The following is a 19,707-nucleotide window of genomic DNA, read 5'->3' on the forward strand; positions in this document are numbered from 1 at the left end:
TGAGTGTGAAGTCAAGTGGGCCTTAGGAAGCATTACTATGAGCAAAGATAGTGGAAATAATGAAATTCCAGGTGAGCTGTTTCAAATCCTAAAAGCTGATACTGTTAAAGTGCTGCACTCAATATGCCAACAAATTTGGAAAACCCGGCAGTGGCCACAGGAATGGGAAAGGCCAGTTTTCATTCCAATCCCAAAGAAAAGCAATGCCAAAGAATTTTCAAACTACTTTACAATTGCACTCATTTCACATGCTAGCAACATTATGCTCAAAATCCTTCAAGAGAGGGATCAGTAGTACATGAGCCAAGAATTTCCAGATGTACAAACTGGATTTTATAAAAGGTAGAGAAACAAGATCTAATTTCCAACATCCTCTGGATGATAGAAACAAGATAACTGAAAAAAAAAATCTACTTCTCCTTCATTGACTACACTAAAGCCCTTACTATGTGGATCACAACAAACAGGGGAAAATTCTTCAAGAAAAGGGAATATGAGACCACCTCACCTGCCTCTTGAGAAACCTATATGCAGGTCAAGAAGCAACAGTTAGAACCAGACATGGAATAATGGACTGGTTCAAAATTAGGAATGGAGTAGGTCAAGGCTGCTTATTTAACTTATATTCAGAGTACATCATGCAATATGCTGGTCTGGATGACTCACAAGCTGTAATCAAGATTACCAGGAAAAATATCAACAGCCTCAGATATGTCACTTTAATGGCAGAAAATGAAGAGGAACTAAAGAGCCTCCGGATGAAGGTGAAAGAGGAGGCTGAAAAATCTGGCTTAAAACTCAACATTCAAAAAACAAAGATCATGGCATCCAGTCTCATCACTTCAAGGAAAATAAATGGGGAAAAAGTAGAAATAGTGGCAGATTTTATTTTCTTGGGTACCAAAATCACTATGGATCGTGACTGTAGCCATGAAATTAAAAGACATTTGCTCCTTGAAAGAAAAGCTATGACAAACCTAGACAGTGTATTGAAAAGCAGAGACATCACTTTGCCTACAAAATTGATACTTAAAGTTATGTTTTTCCCAATACAAATGTAGATATGAGAGTTAGACCATAAAGAAAGTTGAGCACTGAAGTTAATACTTTGAAACTGATGTGGCAAAGACTCTTGAGAGTCCCTTGAACAAGAACGAAATCAAACCAGTCAATCTAAAAGGAAATCAACCCTGAATATTCATTGGAAGGACTGATGTTGAAGCTGAAAATCCAATACTTTGGGCACCTGATGTGAAGAACAGACTCATTGGAAAGGACCCTGATGCTAGGAAAGATTGAAGGCAGGAGGTGAAGGGGGTAACAGAGGGTAAGATGATTGGATGGCATGACTGACTCAACAGACATGAGTTGAGCAAGCTCTGGGAGATAGTGAAAGGCAGGGAAGCTTGGCATGCTGCAATATATAAGGTTGTTCAGAGTCAGACATGACTTAGCAATTGAAAAATAAAAATATTTGTTATTATTATTAACTTATTGGCAATAGCATGTTATATTAGGAAAAAATATGACTTTGGAGCCAAAAAAATAACAACTACAAATCTTCCTTACAAGGTGGGTGACATAGGGAAAGCTAATTGGCCACTTGGTCCATAATTTTTTAAACCATAAAACTGCAAAAATGTCTAAATTATAAGGTAGTTGTGGTTTGCAAGGAGATCCAACCAGTCCATCTTAAAGGAAATCAGTCCTGAATAGTCATTGGAAGGACTGATGCTGAAGCTGAAACTCCAATAATTTGGCCACCTCATGCGAATAACTGACTCAGTGGAAAAGACCCTGATTCTGGGAAAGATTGAAGGCAGGAGGAGAAGGGGACAACAGAGGATGAGATGGTTGGATGGCATCAGCGACTCAATGGACATGAGTTTGAGTAAACTTCAAGAGTTGGCGGTGGACAGGGAGGCCTGGCATGCTGCAGTCCATGGGGTCACAAAGAGTCGGACATGACGGAGCGACTGAACTGAACTGCAACTGTGAGTATTTAATCAGTTGGTAAATGTCGAGTACAGATTTAACTTTTTGTTTTACACTAACTCTGAATGGGAATATCCTTCTTATTTTAAGAATGTACACACATGTGATCAGCCATTTGAAGCAGCGTTATCTACCATGATAGATGACAATAGTTTGAGTTACTTCTTATTCCTGATTAAAAAGCTAAAGTCAGTGACTCAGAGCTATCTCACAGATCTCTAGAGTGAGTAGAAGCAACGATGTCAGTTGGGGCACCCAGTACCTTTCCTGGAAGCATTTTTGTCCTTATCAGATTTTCCAAGGGGTGTCATTTTTCACTTGAATTAACAAGCCTGTCTCAGTTTCAGCCATGTTCCAGGACATCTAATCAATTTCATAAGCTGAACATTATGTTTATTGGTTTTTCAGTTGTTGGTTTTCTTTGGTTTGTGTACAGCCTGAAGTTTCATACATTATGTTTGTCCATTATGCATGTGTCCTTTTAGCTCTCAAGGGTGGCTAACTTCACCATCTCCGGGGAAGAGTCATTGTTCACCAACATAGTTGACAAAAGGCCAACATCAGTGTTATTCTCATTGATTTTAAAATGTTTTCCTATGCTGATGGCTAGACCATATAAGACATTTGTAAAGTTTTAGTAGCAATTATGTTTTCAAAAGACTCCTTTTCTTATGGATTAGCCAGTTTTTTTCTTATTGTACCCACATAAAAACCATCTCTATTGTTGACATCTGCAGCAATGACAAAATAAAAGTATAATGAGAACACTGACAAAATGTTTCAAAATCAGAACTCTGAAGGTGAAATAAAAATATTAAATATTTGAAGAGATTTATTCAAGAAAAAATAAAAACAGCTTAATCTACATAAGAATAATGAGCTCTATGGTTTTATTCCAAGCACATTTTCACTAACTGTGCAGTAATCTTGAAAACCAACAACCTCATGATCAAAGTAGTGATGAAATCTAACAGCATATCAGCTAATGGAGGGCTCTGGACAGATTTTGGAGATTCCTCAGAAGTCTCATTCTTAGGAAATTGCTATTATTCTGATGGGTCTGGTAGTTCTCTGAAAACCTACACTTGCAAGGGTTTCTTGTTTCACCTGATTAAGGCTTCTTCTTACTGAGAATGCTCCAGAATGTGTGTAAAGAAAAAAAAAAAAAATCAGTGGCAATTACTTAATGTCAATGCAGCCTGAGGTGGTGAAAACAGTTAAAGCAAATAAGAAGCTGAAAACAACAACAACAACAACAACAACAACAACAGAAGAACTGGGAAAAGGATGTCCCTGGAGAAATTTGAAAAGATTGACATATTCCTGGTACTCTTAAAGGTTATGTGCACATGCACAGGTAAAATTTGTGAAGGTAATAAGTTTTTATCTCTATCTGACTTTGAGGATTTGTGTAAGCAGGAATGAAAGATAAGTCATGAAGAATCTAGCTCTTTCTAAAAATCTACTTATGATGTTTTCAACCTGATCATAAGCTATTACAAAGGCTTTACCTGGCAGGTCTCATAGGGGAAAGCTATTATCCCTACACCAATCTTGATGTAAAACCAAAGTACTGCAAACTTTCAAGAAAGTTGCAGTGAAGGACTCAGATTATCTAGCTGATCATGATCTTCACATATTTGCATTTCTCTCCCAACCACCTTTCATCCTAAGGTACCCATGTCTGAGTCTTGGCAAGAGGTCGTCTTCAGGCACTTCTGCCAAGATGTTTATGAAGAAAGGAGAAAGAAAACTTGACTTTGATTAGGGGCTCAGTGTTCATGTTGGGGCAATCCTTCAACACTTCAGTGGTCAGTTTACAACTCTGCCTTATCAGGAGCTCAGTTGAGCTGGGAGATAGCTGGGTTCAAGAACCTATAAGTAAGATGAACTCAAAACTAGGCACACATAGGCATATCACAAACTGTTAAAAGTCAAAGTGAGAATCTTATAAATAGCAAAAGAGTAGCAACTTATCAGGCACAAGGGATTCTCAAAAAGATTTAACAGTTCATTTCTCATCAAGGAGACCAGAAGACATGGTATGGCATATTCAAAGTGTTAACATAAAAAGACTATTAAGAATTTTATGTCCTTTAAAAATAAAGGAGAAATGATCATATATCAAGATTTTAAAAAATAAATAAACAAAACATAAAGGGAATTTGTTGCTAATAGATCTTCCCTGAAAAGGGTCCTTTGGGTCAGGCTGTAGACATTTCTAGATAGGAACATAAATTTACAAGAAGAGTAAAGAACTTTATTAAGGTAATAACTGTATTTTTAATAATTTATAGCACTTTATTTTCTCCTGTCATTATAAAGACATATGCATAAAGTAATAATTTTAAAACTCTATTGAAATGGATGTATAATGTATAAATATGCAATTTGTATGACAATAACAGATATGTGGCTATTAAACAGTCCTGCATGGACATCTAGGTTGTTTCCATGTCCTGGAAGTAAGCCAGAAAGAAAAACACCAATACAGTATACTAACACATATATATGGAATTTAAAAAGATGGTAATGATGACCCTGTATGCAAGACAGCAAAAGAGACACAGATATGTAGAGCGGACTTTTGGATTCTGAGGGAGAGGGAGAGGGTGGGATGATTTGGGAGAATGGCATGGAAACATGTATACTATCATGTAAGAAATGAATCGCCAGTCTATGTTCGATGCAGAATGCAGGATGCTTGGGGCTGGTGCATGGAGATGATCCGGAGGAATGACGTGGGATGGGAGGTTGGGGGGGTGTTCATGTTTGGGGGTTCATGTTTGGGAGTTCATGTACACCCGTGGTGGATTCATGTCAATGTATGCCAAAACCAATACAGTATTGTAAAGTAAAATAAAGTAAAAATAAAAAATTCAAAAAAAACTATACAGTCCTGCATAAGTCAGAGGGCTGAAATTATCCAATTTCAAATCTTATTACAAAGCTACAGTAATCAAGGCAAGTGTGGTATTGGTGTAAGTATAGGCAGGAATATTAATAGAGTAGAACAGTATCTATAAATAAATCTTCATATTTATGGCCAATAAATTTTTGATGATGCACCAAGATAACTCAATGGAAAAGAAAGACTTTTTTTCAACAAAGAGCAGTGAAACAGCATGCAAAAATGATGTTGAACTATTAGCTCACATCATATTAACAATAGATTATGTTTTTAAATTTAAGACCCAAAAGTATAAAATTTCTAAAGTATTAGCATAAATTTTATGATCATCAATTAAACAATATTTTCTCTTATACTCCACCAAAAGCAGAAGAAACAGAAGAAAATAAAATAAATTTAACTTTAGTAAGTCAATAGTTTTTGTTCTTCAAAGGGTCCTATCAAAAAGTTAAATTAGAACCCATAGAATGGGATGAAATATTTGCAGTATTATATCTGATAGAAAACTCACATATAGAATATAAAGTGGAACAATAAAAGAAAAAAATAACCTGAACAAAAGTTATACATATTTATCCAGAGAAGGTACAAATGGTCAATAAGCCCATGAAATATTTCTCAAAATTACTCAGAGAAAATTTTATAAAATCATGAGATACATTGTGATCATTATAATAGAAAAATAATAAACAGTAACAAGTGTTGTCAAGGATATGGAAAAATTGGCACCCTCATATTTTGCTGAGGAGATGGAAAATGGAACAGCCATTCTGGAAAATAGCTTGGCAGTTCTTCCAAAATTTAAAGATGGAGCTACCATGTAATTTAACAACTTTTCTCATATATACATATCCCACAGAATTTAACATATATATTCATACAAAAATACATACATGGGTGTTCATTTTAGTTTTATTCATAATAACCAAAAAGTGGAAACAAATCAGAAAAACACACATTATATGATTCTATTTAAATGAATTATCTTGAGTTGGCAATTTCACCAGGACAGAAAATAGTTTAATTTTTGCTAAGGGGGCCAGGCAGATGGGGCAATGGTGAGTGACTGCTATTGATTACAGGGTTTCTTTTTAGGATGATAAAAATATTTTGAAGTTTAATAGTGGTGATGACTACATAACTCTGTGAATAGACTCAAAAATACTCAATTCTACACTTTAACACTTAGTTTTATCTCAGTTGAAAACTAAACAAACAAAAACAAATCCTATCATATATTTAACATACAACACAAAGCATCGCATATAGAAAATCCATAATCAACAAAGCTATATTACTATTTTATCAATTTTTTCTAAAACTACTTACTTTCAAACAGTGTATTGTGAGAATGACTTATTCAATTTTATACAAAATAAATGTTGTGGGAAAGAAGACATGATTTATAGAACTATGTGTTTCACAGACAAAATGTTAAAATAAAAACTCAGCATGTTGAGGCAATTGTGGTCTTAATTAGCTTCATTCCCTAGAGAGATGCATTACTCCCTGATATTACAGACTTAACATGAATACAGTTTTATTTGCTATTTTATCCAGCAGAAGAATCAATCTTCATTTATTGATATCTATGAAATGTTTTTGACCACATCTTCAACTTTAACAACCAAAGAACTCATGTGGCTTTCTAATATAATCATGTAAGGATTTTTTTCAAACAAATCTAGGTGGGGGAAAGCTATATAGCTCAACTAAATTATTTTAGTTTTTATTTTATATTAAAATTTTACTTTAGCGTCTTGCCACTTGGAGTATAATATGAGATACATGGGCAATATTGTAATCTCACTGCATATCACAAAGCAAGATATTTACCAACAATGGCAAATAAAATAAAAATCAGAAAACTGATCAAAGTGGAGGTAAATCAGAAGAACAAAAGGTAAGTTGTTTTAATTCAGAGCTATTTTTAAAGTTTGTCTTAGATGATGGCAGACATGAATTATATTGTAGTGCTGAAGACCTTAAACTACCATTAATTTTTGTTTTTTAAATGCTCTATGATTTTGCTTTCCTATAAAAGTCTGGATCAGTAAATTTAATTAGACCTCAATACCTTTCTAATGTATATTCTAAATGTACTTAGTCAACTATCTGACATATTTCAGGTCTTCAAAAAATTACTAGGACTTCTTACAATCCACAGGATGAGAAACACAAATTCAGGATCTATATTATATTACTCTTTTTCAAATATTTGTTGTGGACTTTATAATATACAAGTGATTTCACATTCATTATCATCATCCAATTTTAATCTAATTCATAACCTTGAATTGGTGGCAAATGAAGAAATGAAGGCTCATAGTTTAACTGTTGGCCCCAAATCAAGCCAATATCCCATGATAGATTGAAAACTCACACCTAGAACTTCTGAATCCAAATACCGTTCACCCCATCTCCAGGTTACTCCCTACTGGACATCAGTTAAATCATATTATATTGATTTCTAGTGCTTATTGATGAGTCACTCTTTTCCTAAATCTGTTCTGCCATCTCCCCATGGACTTTTCAAGATGGCAACAATTAAATGCAAAGATTTGCCTATCCACTAATGCTAGAGAAAACCACATTAATTGCTTTCTCAATTCACATTAACTGTTATTTCTTCCACATTGTATTACTCTGGTCTTTCCATGATAGTTGTGCATTTTCTTTTCATAGTAGATGAATGTTACATGCTGTATGAGTATCAGATTTTGAAAACTGAGAATAACTTGAGGTCTACTCATCTAGGTATATTTTTTACAAGTCCTTGCTTTTATTTTATTTAAGAAAATGAGGTAAAATTGATACAGCACATTAGTTTCCTGTACAAATAATGATTCAATGTTTATATATTTTGCAGAATGATCACCACAGTAGTTCAGTTAGCATCCACCTTGACACGGTTGCAATTTTTTCCCATGTGATGAGAACTTTCAAGATCCATTCTCCTACTACTTTCAAATATGCAATACAATATTATTAATTATAGTCACCATGCTGTACATTATATCCCCATGACTTACTCATTTTATAACAGGAAATTTCTAATGTTGAGTTCCTTCACTTATTTCAGCCACCCTCAAAACACTGCTTCAGGCAACAACCAATCTTTGCTCTAAATTCATGATTTTTTTTTCAGATTCCACATGTAAGTGAGGCCATATGGTTATTTTTCTCCATCTAACTTATTTCACTAGGGATAATTCCCTCAAAGCCCATCCATGTTGTTGCAAATGGCAAGATTTCATTATTCTTCATGGCTGAACAATATTTCATCATGGATATGTATCACATTTTCTTTTTGCATTCATCCATTGATGGAAACCAAGGATATTTCATCTTGGTATACTTAACATTACTCTTTTAACAGTTTAATGAACATTGGTCAACACAGGAAAATGTCAAGAATCTATCCATCTATATATATGTTCATATATATATATATATATATCAACACATATATACATCAATATATATACATATATGTGTTCCAAACTAGTTCACAGCTTATCTCAAGTTAATGATAATTGGTCAAAATAATACTATATTTGAACACACATTCTTACTTTCCCTGGTGGCTCAGACAGTAAAACGTCTGTCTACAATGCTGGAGACCTGAGTTCAATCCCTGGGTCGGGAAGATTCCCTGGAGAAGGAAATGACAACCCACTCCAGTACTCTTGCCTAGAAAATCCCATGGATGGAGGAGCCTGGTGCAGGCTACTGTCCAAGGGGTCGCAAAGAGATGGACATGACTGAGCAACTTCACTTTCTTTCACTTTCTTACTTTCAATAAAATACTTTCCAAAAATGATATCAATAAAGAAGAATCTTACCTAGACCATGTCTATGTGTTGACATTGGTGGTAAAACAGTCCAAGTCTTGGTTTTGGGGTTGTAACATTCAACAGTGTTCAATGTCTTCAAGCCATCTCGACCTCCAATTACAAAGAGTTTGTCATCAATAACAGCCACACCAAACTGCAATCTCCTGCCATTCATCATCCCTGCCTGGATCCACAAATTTGTTCTGAGGTCATATTTCTCTATGGTTGTAGCTCCTGATAAAACATAAATCAAAGAGTCGCTGTTCACTATGAATCCAAAAAAGAATCTTCCCGAGACACTGCACAAATTGGGATATGAAAACATTCTTATCACATTCACTTTTCTTGATGAAAAAGATGGCAGGAAAACAAAGGGAGTGTTAATTTAAGTACCTTATTTTCTCTTCTTGGCAGAGAAGACATTAGTGATTAAAGTAGACACAAATGTTCAGCTTATTTGAATTACATAATGATCTCATGTTAAACTACTGACTCAATGGAATCATTATTTAGCATGACAGTTCTGTACATTTTATAGCTTCCCTTTATCATTATTTGCTGTTAAAAAATGTAATATAAGCCTAGCCTAAAAAGGAAATATATTAAAGTCCTTTTAAATAACTAAGTTACACATGCTATCTGTATAATTTCTGAGAGTGAAGAGAGGTTAATTTAGCAAATTCTTTGCCAAATTGCTTTAAAATTTGTCTGATGTCTTAAATAACAAAGGTTTTAAAAGTCAGCTTTAAGATACGCAAACAAATGTTAGCTGTGCTTTAAAAAAAAAAAAAAAACTTTATTTTTAATAAAATGCATCCAGGGAATAACAATAGAATTTAGAGACATGAAATGATCTCCTATCCTTATCAACTATGTTATAATCTAAATAAAATAGCTTATCTTTCCTAAAAGCTTTTTAATGTATAAGTTTGAGAAATGCAGTGAATCTGACTAGTAAGATTGAAATTGAAAGAATAAGCTAAATCATTGATGACATATATTTTAAGGGATCCAGTTAAACATTTCACATTAAAAATATCTACCTTGAACTAATTCACAAATGTTTATATGATAAATTATAAGCCAGTAAACACTGATCTTGCTTCAGTGTTTCATCATAATGTTTAGACTCATATTCATCAATGTTGCATCTTTAATGATTAAATATCCCTACATTTACAAGTCAATATTTTGTGTACTTTCACTTATGCACTAAAAATTATTTTACCTGTAATATAGTACAAGTTTGCAAACTAGGGAAGACATTCTTCAGAGAACCTAATAAACAATGAACTAAACAAATATAAACAACTTGGCAGGAACCTAATAAGCAATGAACTAAACAAATATAAACAACTTGGCAGGAAAAATTCTACTAATTGAAGTAAAAATGGTGTAATTTATGTTCAATTTTTATTCAAAAGTGACAAAGCAGTAATAATATAAATACTAAGAATGAATTAAATTTGGCTTTCTGATGTTATTAAATACATGAGCTGATTTTCATACAGCTAAATATGAAGTATTATAGTACTATTAACATTTTTAGAGTAAAAATGAACTTTAATATTCATGAAAGCCATTTGATACAGTTTGTTAACATAAAATATTATTTAAATAAATCTAATTATTTTATGCTTAATGTCATTATTATGAAAGTGAAAGTCTCTCAGTTGTGTCCGACTCTTTGTGACCCCATGGACTATACAGTCCTTGGAATTCTCCAGGCCAGAATACTGGAGTGGGTAGCCTCTTCCCTTCTCCAAGGGATCTTCCTAGCCCAGGGATTGAACCTAGATCTCCTGCATTGTAGGTGGATTCTTTATGTTTTATATTAAAATTTTATTCAAATACATAAAATTGAAATCCCAAGGTGAACTAAACTTTTAAACAATTTGAAAGTCATCTGAATTATCAAAGCTTAATAGCATGGGAATGCTATGAATGTCTCAAAACTGAGTTGTACGTTATATGCAAATGCCTCTCTCTTATGACTAACTCTTGACAAATCATGACAGAAGAAACAATGTAACCTAATAGTACTTAATCCATTGCCAAGAAACCCATATTTTGCAGATCTAAGTACACAAGGAAATAAAGATATGAACAATGATTTTCTTAATCTCCAAAACCTTGATCAAATTTTCTGCAGGGAATCTAAAGTATAGTCATCTTCTAAAAGAAAAATCACTGAAAATATATGAAGTCAATGGCCTCTGAACAAACAAAGATGATGCTTTTCAAAGGGAAAATTGAGAACTTGATTTGAGATTCAAAGTCTTATTCAAGCAAACTAGGTATGTCTTAAACCTCAACACATGGCAGGATTTTTAATTTTTACAATCTTTTTTCTCTAGCTGCAGTTTTCAAAGGTGACCTATACATTTTTATCCTAAAGTAAGTATTCAAAAGCAGAGACATTACTTTGCCAACAAGGGTCCGTCTAGTCAAGGCTATGGTTTTTCCAGTAGTCATGTATGGATGTGAGAGTTTGACTGTGAAGAAAGCTGAGCACCAAAGAATGGATGCTTTTGAACTGTGGTGTTGGAGAAGACCCTTGAGAGTCCCTTGGACTGCAAGGAGATCCAACCAGTCCATTCTAAAGGAGATCAGCCCTGGGATTTCTTTGGAAGGAATGATGCTAAAGCTTAAACTCCAGTACTTTGGCCACCTCATGAGAAGAGTTGACTCATTGGAAAAGACTCTGATGCTGGGAGGGATTGGGGGCAGGAGGACAAGGGGACGACAGAGGATGAGATGGCTGGATGGCATCACCGACTCGATGGATGTGAGTTTGACTGAGCTTCAGGAATTGTTGATGGACAGGGAGGCCTCAATTCAGTTCAGTTCAGCCACTCATTAATGTCCGACTCTTTGTGACCCCATGAATTGCAGCACGCCAGGCCTCCCCATCCATCACCAACTCCCAGAGTTCACTCAGATTCAAGTCCATCGAGTCGGTGATGCCATCCATCCATCTCATCCTCTGTCGTCCCCTTGAACTCCTGCCCCCAATCCCTCCCAGCATCAGAGTCTTTTCCAATGAGTCAACTCTTCTCATGAGGTGTCCAAAGTACTGGAGCTTCAGCTTTAGCATCATTCCTTCCAAAGAAATCCCAGGGTTGATCTCCTTCAGAATGGACTGGTTGGATCTCCTTGCAGTCCAGGGGACTCTCAAGAGTCTTCTCCAACACCACAGTTCAAAAGCATCAATTCTTCGGCACTCAGCTTTCTTCACAGTCCTACTTTCACATCCATACATGACCATGGGAAAAACCATAGCCTTAACTAGATGGACCTTACTCGGCAAAGTAATGTCTCTGCTTTTGAATATGCTATCTAGGTTGGTCATAACTTTTCTTCAAAGAGTAAGCGTCTTTTAATTCCATGGCTGCAGTCACCATCTGCAGTGATTTTGGAGCCCAAAAAAATAAAGTCTGACACTGTTTCCACTCTTTCCCCATCTATTTACCATGAAGTGATGGGACCTGATGCCATGATCTTCTTTTTCTGAATGTTGAGCTTTAAGCCAACTTTTTCACTCTCCTCTTTCACTTTCATCAAGAGGCTTTTTAGTTCCTCTTTGCTTTCTGCCATAAGGGTGGTGTCATCTGCATATCTGAGATTATTGTTATTTCTCCCAGCAATCTTGACTCCAGCTTGTGTTTCTTCCAGTCCAGCATTTCTCATGATGTACTCTACTGTGTGGATCACAATAAACTGTGGAAAATTCTGAAAGAGATGGGAATACCAGACCACCTAACCTGCCTCTTGAGAAATCTATATGCAGGTCAGGAAGCAACAGTTAGAACTGGACATGGAACAACAGACTGGTTCCAAATAGGAAAAGGAGTTCATCAAGGCTGTATATTGTCACCCTGCTTGTTTAAGTTATCTGCAGAGTACATCATGAGAAACGTTGGACTAGAAGAAACACAAGCTGGAATCAAGATTGCCGGGAGAAATATCAATAATCTCAGATATGCAGATGACACCACCCTTATGGCAGAAGGTGAAGAGGAGCTAAAAAGCCTCTTGATGAAAGTGAAAGAGGAGAGTGAAAAAGTTGGCTTAAAGCTCAACATTCAGAAAAAGAAGATCATGGCATCCGGTCCCATCACTTCATGGTAAATAGATGGGGAAAGAGTGGAAACAGTGTCAGACTTTATTTTTTTGGGCTCCAAAATCACTGCAGATGGTGACTGCAGCCATGAAATTAAAAGACGCTTACTCCTTGGAAGAAAAGTTATGACCAACCTAGATAGTATATTCAAAAGCAGAGACATTACTTTGCTGACTAAGGTCCGTCTAGTCAAGGCAATGGTTTTTCCCATGGTCATGTATGGATGTGAGAGTTGGACTGTGAAGAAGGCTGAGCGCCGAAGAATTGATGCTTTTGAACTGTGGTGTTGGAGAAGACTCTTGAGAGTCCCTTGGACTGCAAGGAGATCCAACCAGTCCATTCTGAAGGAGATCAACCCTGGGATTTCTTTGGAAGGACTGATGCTGAAGCTGAAACTCCAGTACTTCATGAGAAGAGTTGACTCATTGGAAAAGACCCTGATGCTGGGAGGGATTGGGGGCAGGAGGAGAAGGGCACGACTGAGGATGAGATGGCTGGATGGCATCACGGACTCGATGGACGTGAGTCTGAGTGAACTCCGGGAGATGGTGATGGACAGGGAGGCCTGGCGTGCTGCGATTCATGGGGTCACAAAGAGTCAGACACGACTGAGCGACTGAACTGAATTGAACTGAACTCTGCATATAAGTTAAATAAGCAAGGTGACAATATACAGCCTTGATGTAGTCTTTTTTCCTGTTTGGAACCAGTCTGTTGTTCCATGTCCAGTTCTAACTGTTGCTTCCTGACCTGCATAGAGATTTCTCGAGGCAGGTCAGGTGGTCTGGTATTCCCATCTCTTGAAGAATTTTCCACAGTTTATTGTGATCCACACAGTCAAAGGCTTTGCCATAGTCAATAAAGCAGAAATAGATTTTTTTCTGGAACTCTCTTGGTTTTTCCATGATCCAGCAGATGTTGGCAATTTGATCTCTGATTCGTCTGCCTTTTCTAAAACCAGCTTGAACATCAGGAAGTTCACTGTTCACTGGCATGCTGCAATTCCTGAGGTCGCAAAGAGTCGGACACGATTTAGCAACTGAACTGAACTGAACTGAACTTCATCAGAAATAGGAATGCATCCCTGTATTCATTATGTAAAATTTTACAGTTGTTTAAATTTACTGTGGCTACTGTAAAAAATTATCTCAAATTAGCAGCCTAACAAACACACATTATCTCTTAGTTCTGAAGGTCAGGCATTCAAATTAGATCTTGTGTTAAAATCAAGGTGTTGGGAGTTCTTTCTTTCAGCAGGCTCTAGTGAAGTGGTGCTTAGGTCTCACATGTTCTTTGTGACCTCTCCTTTGATCTTCAGGTCCTGCAACATAGTGTTTCTCTGACAATAATTCTTGTGATTATAATAGGCTCACCCCAATTTGATTTGAGTTAATGTAGAAAAATCTAAGGTCAGCTAATTAGCAACCTTAATTCCCTTCACAACCAGCCCCTTTCCTGCACTTGCTATATAAACTAACATACTCATATCCTGAGGATTAGGTTTTAGACATCTTTACATACATACATACATGTTAGTCACTCAGTTGTGTCTGACTCTGAGATTTCATGGACTGGAGCCCACCAGGCTCCTCTGTCCATGGGACCCTCTAGGGACGAATACTGGAGTGGATTGTTATTCCCTTCTCCAGAGGATCTTCCTGACCCAAGGATCAAATCCAGGTCTCCTGAATTGTGGGCAGATTCTTTACCATCTGAGCTATAAGGAAGTCCCATAGGTATCTTTGGAAGGCATTATTTTCCTACCCCAGAAACCAAAGTCTATGTTCACTCTACTCTTCAGTTTTTATTAGTTAAAAAAGAAAAGAAATTTTAGTAATATAAAACAAGTATTTCTTGATTTGTAAAGTTTACTATAGGCTTCCTTGGTGGCTCAGATGGTAAAGCATCTGCCTGCAATGTGGGAGACCCAGGCTCAATTCCTGGGTCAGGAAGTTAGTAGTCAATAAATTATTTCTTCAGTTAGTCAGCATGTAATATAAATATTTTATCCAGTTTGTAATGGTCATGAAATTAAAAATATGCCTGCTCTTTTTTAAATGAAAGTTATTAACAAAATATTCTGTAAGGAATTTTCTCACCAGCATACCTCATTAGTTGTCTGTATAAACTTCTTGTGTTATACTTGTAAAAATTTATCAACTTTTTTTTTTTTTTTGAGTCCTGTTTCCTTTTATGTTTCCCCTTAGTGGTTTCCTGAGTCAGAGGAAGGATGAAGCCATTCTGTCTAAGCAATATTACCTTCTGTCCTTTCTTAAAGTAAAGACAATATTTGCCATTACATAAATTAAAAACAGAACATGAATAAGAGTGAACTGCTGTGTTCGATCTCTGGATTGTGAAGATCCCCTGGAAAAGGGCAGGGCATGGCAACCCACACCATTATTCTTGCCTGGAGAATCCTCATGGACAGAGGAGCCTTGTGGGGTTGAAAGAGTCAGACATGACTGAGCAACTAAGCACAGAAAGTGTTGGTTAGTAATGCATTTGGAAGAAATTAAAAAGGAAATTTTATTTTAAGACATATTTACTCTGGGGTTCCTCTGTTTATAAAACCATCACTGATTATTTCAAATGACTGCAAAGTGGAGGCACAACTTTAAAATATGTGACTGCAGGCCAAATAGCAGCCTATTTTTGTAAACTCTCATTCAGTAATCTGTATGACATTGGAAGATGGCTTCCAGCTTCAATTGAGAACACAGCCTTGCCAGCACCTTGCTTTCTAGCCTTTTGAGATCTTGAGCAGAGAAACCAGATATGCTTTCCTGGACCTGTGACCCACTGTGAGCTAAAAGTTGGTACTTGTTTTAAAGTGTTTCTGTCAATGTGTTACAGCAGTAATAGAGTATAGTTTATTTTAATTTGCATTTTTAAATGTATATTTTTTCAGATATTAGATACAATACAAACAAACACAAAAGTGTTTTTCTCATGACAAAACAAACAGCAAACTCCTTTCTTAAGATATAAAACTGAGAAAAAGCGCTCAATAAAGTGTGGTTCTAGGTATCTTTGGAATTGTTCATACATACAGTCAAATGTGATTATAAATTACAAATGGTTTATTTCATATCTATAATTCAAATATTTAGCAATGATACTTATCTTGAACACTGCACAGAATAAAATTATAGGAGTTTTCTAAAGACAAAATAGATGTCATAAAATAAAAAGAAGCTAAAGAATTTCATTCAACTCAATAGAAAGGACTTCAGGTCTCACAGAGTGTTTTTACTATAACTGTGTGCCTGCTAAGTTGCTTCAGTCATGTATGACTCTTTGCGACCCCATGGCCTCTTGCCCACCAGGCTCCTCTCTCCTTGGGATTTTGCAGGCAAGAATACTGGAGTGGGTTTACCATTTACTCCTCCAAGGAATCTTCCCTACCCAGGGATCCAATCCAGGTCTCTTGCATCTCCTGCCTTAGCAGGTGGGTTCTTTACCACTAGAGCCACCTGGGAAGCCCACACTGTAATTTTAATATAATATTAATACACTTAGTAACAGGGCTTCTGCAATGGCTCAGTGGTAAAGAATCCACCTGCCATAAGAAACTCAGAAGAAACAGTTTCCATCCCTGCATCAGGGAAGATTCCCTAGAGGAGGAAATGGCAGACTCGCTCCAGTACCCTTGCTGAATAATGCCATGGATAGTGGAGCTTGGTGGGCTATAGTCAATAGGGTCATAAAGAATTGGACATGATTGAGCAGAGAGATCACAAGCTTAGTTACCTGACTTTCAATACTTTTTACAAACTTGCAAATCAAAATGGTTTAAGACAGTTGAAAATACCAATAGCTGATAGTGAAGGAATAACCAGGGAAAAAATGCATTGTTTTAACTCAGAATGAGCATTTATGGCTATTACAGCAAAATACATTATATAATGACCAAGGAACATCATGGCCCAATAATAAGTAATGTATCCTGATGCCATCAAACTTTTGGAAAGGTTAAATTAGTCAGATATATATATATATACATTTTTATAGAAAACAATAAATATTAAGAAGCATTTTGGAAAAATTTTAAAGCATTGTATACTTTTAAAGATACTTAAGACCTTAAACTTTACAGAAAATATCATTATTAAAAATGACATATTTTGAAGTTTTCATATAATAAAAATTTCATGTATCTACATACTTATGAAAAATATAACTTCAAGAAAAGATTCTTATACTTACAGAAAAAGTATTATTGCAGAGAAAATATCTTTCAAGGACAAATGAGTCTTTACTTTTTAGGTAATCCCTTATAAATTTTTAGGATGGCATTGCAAGCATTTCATAATCGCCATAACACTTTCATATGTACCAAGCAAACAACCAAGGGAATTCTAGGTCCCCCAATATAAATAGTTGTAAAATGATAATAAACTGATATATAGCTATATAAAGACAGTCCCCAACTGTGTTTCAATGATTTGACTTAATGATTTTTCAGCTTACAATGGTGTGAAAGTGGTATGTATTCAATAGAAATCTTAGGCTGAATTTTAATCTTTTTCTGAGCCAGTAATATTAAGTACAATACTCTCTTGTGAAGCTGGGCAGGGCAGTGAGAAGCAGTTCATATGTGGCCACATCATCATGAAGTTAAATAACTCTTACAACCATTCTACTTTTCACTTTCAGACAGTATTCAATAAATTACATATGATTTTCAACACTCTACTATGAAATAGGCTTTGCATTAGATGGTTTTACCCAATTGTAGGTAGACTGAGCACACTTAAGGTGGGCTAGGCTAGGTTCTGATGTACTATAGGTTAGTGTATTAAATGCAGTTTCAGCTTACTATACTTTGGACTTACAATGGATTCAAGATGTAAATTATAAATTGAGGAAGAGTTGTATAGAGATATAAATATATAAGGGCTTCTCCAGTAGGTCAGATGGTAAAGAATCAGCCTGCAATGTGGAAGACTAGGTTTGATCCCTGTGTTGGAAACATGCCCTGGAGAAGGGAATGCAATTCCTTTTATAAAGATCACATAAATTGTATAAAGAACAGAACTTATTTAAATAGCACCACTAAAAGTAAGTTATCTAAAAATGAAGTCAGCAAGATAGGTTCCAACTCCAGATGAAAAAACAAACAAACAAAAAAAACTATTGAATAATGTTAATTTAAATGAATGGAAAGAATCATATGACTTTTGAATGAGATAGTTTGCTATTATGGAAACCATAATTATCTTAAAATCACAATTTATATAATAATGATATTTGTACAAGGTATTTATAAAATTGTGCTTGTGTTTCTCTGAACATGCAAATGTCAAATATTAGGAAATACATTTTTAAAGGTGAGACAATCTCCAATACAAAGGAATCCTGAGGAAAAATTGGCCTATAAAATATTAAAAAAATATTGTATAACCTTAGATATTTTAAAAATGTGGCTATGGAATTTAGAAAGATGGTAACAGTAACCCTGTATGTAAGACAGCAAAAGAGACACAGATGCATAGAACAGTCTTTTGGACTCTGTGGGAGAGGGAGAGGGCAGGATGATATGGGAGAATGGCAGTGAAACATGTAAAATATCATGTGAAACGAATTGCCAGTCCAGGTTCGATGCATGATACAGGGTGCTCGGGGCTGATGCACTGGGATGACACAGAGGGATAGGATGGAGACGAAGGTGGGAGGGGGGTTCAGGATGGGGAACACATGTACACCCATGGCGGATTCATGTCAATGTATGGCAAAACCAATACAATATTGTAAAGTATAAAAATAAATAAATAAATAAAACTGAAAAAAAAAAGTGGCTTTATGATGAAAGAATATGGCTATATTAATGAACATGAAAAGAAAGTCAGAAACAACTCTAAAATGTGTGAGCATAATATGATAAATGTGGCTGTTCAAATCATTAAACATTTTACTATTCAGATGAATAGTGTTGGGGTAATCAATTGTTGTTTGGAGAAAAAGTCATTGAGATTTTTGTCTTACTCTTTTTACAAAAATGAGGTTTAGGTGTGACATGAGTTAAAGCACAGCAAAGAGCGATATAGAACTAGCATGTTTACAGTGTGCTTCTCAGAAACAGGGTAATTTTTGGTAACCTGCCTTTGGTCACATTCTACTAAAACCTTAAACATCCTAGAAAATGAAAATATAGTTGATGAATGTTCAATTCTAGGTGGGCCTAAGAACAATAATTCATGAGGAAAAACCTCGAGACTTAGAATTTTTTGTCTATATAATCACCAACCACTCAAATAATATAGTTACATCAAAAATAAAGAAATAAATTAAAAACAAAAATAGACTGACAGCAAGACTTAACAAAACGAATTTTTTAAAAAAATAGCAAAAACTTTTTGCATAAATGTCAATATATCAAAGCTTTTATAAACTAAAACATTAATTACAAACATTAAAAAATCTTTAAATATGTAAATTATGTTTAATATGTTAAGAGAAATATGCTAATGCCATTAGCAGACAATAGAAAAGCAATATGAATACAACCTGCATATTTAAAGTTTATGTAAGCATTTCTAAAATTAAATTATTTTATTAAATTTCCAAAAGATTTAGAAAATGTTTAATTTTGATAATTCACATCAAAACACACTCAGTTCAGTTCAATTCAGTCACTAAGTCGTGTCTGACTCTTTCGACCCCATGAATCGCAGCACGCCAGGCCTCCCTGTCCATCACCAACTCCCGGACTTCACTCAGACTCACGTCCATTGAGTCAGTGATGCCATCCAGCCATCTCATCCTCTCTCATTCCTTTCTCCTCCTGCCCCCAATCCCTCCCTGCATCAGAGTCTTTTCCAATGAGTCAACACTTCTCA

At 35.5% G+C, this 19,707-nt stretch overlaps 1 protein-coding gene across 2 annotated transcripts in view; it reads right to left on the reverse strand.

Moving 5' to 3' along the window:
* The window catches only part of KLHL1 (kelch like family member 1), a 500,583-nt gene that overhangs the window by 101,863 nt on the left and 379,013 nt on the right, over nucleotides 1–19,707 (reverse strand). For both annotated transcript variants that reach the window (XM_040266859.1, XM_040266858.1), the window contains one exon: nucleotides 8,752–8,976. In XM_040266859.1, coding sequence (XP_040122793.1) covers nucleotides 8,752–8,976 — 225 coding nt within the window. The remainder of the gene's footprint in view (nucleotides 1–8,751; nucleotides 8,977–19,707) is intronic.

This window comes from Oryx dammah, unplaced genomic scaffold, assembly GCF_014754425.2.
Source record: "Oryx dammah isolate SB20612 unplaced genomic scaffold, SCBI_Odam_1.1 HiC_scaffold_24, whole genome shotgun sequence".
Taxonomy (NCBI): Eukaryota; Metazoa; Chordata; class Mammalia; order Artiodactyla; family Bovidae; genus Oryx; species Oryx dammah.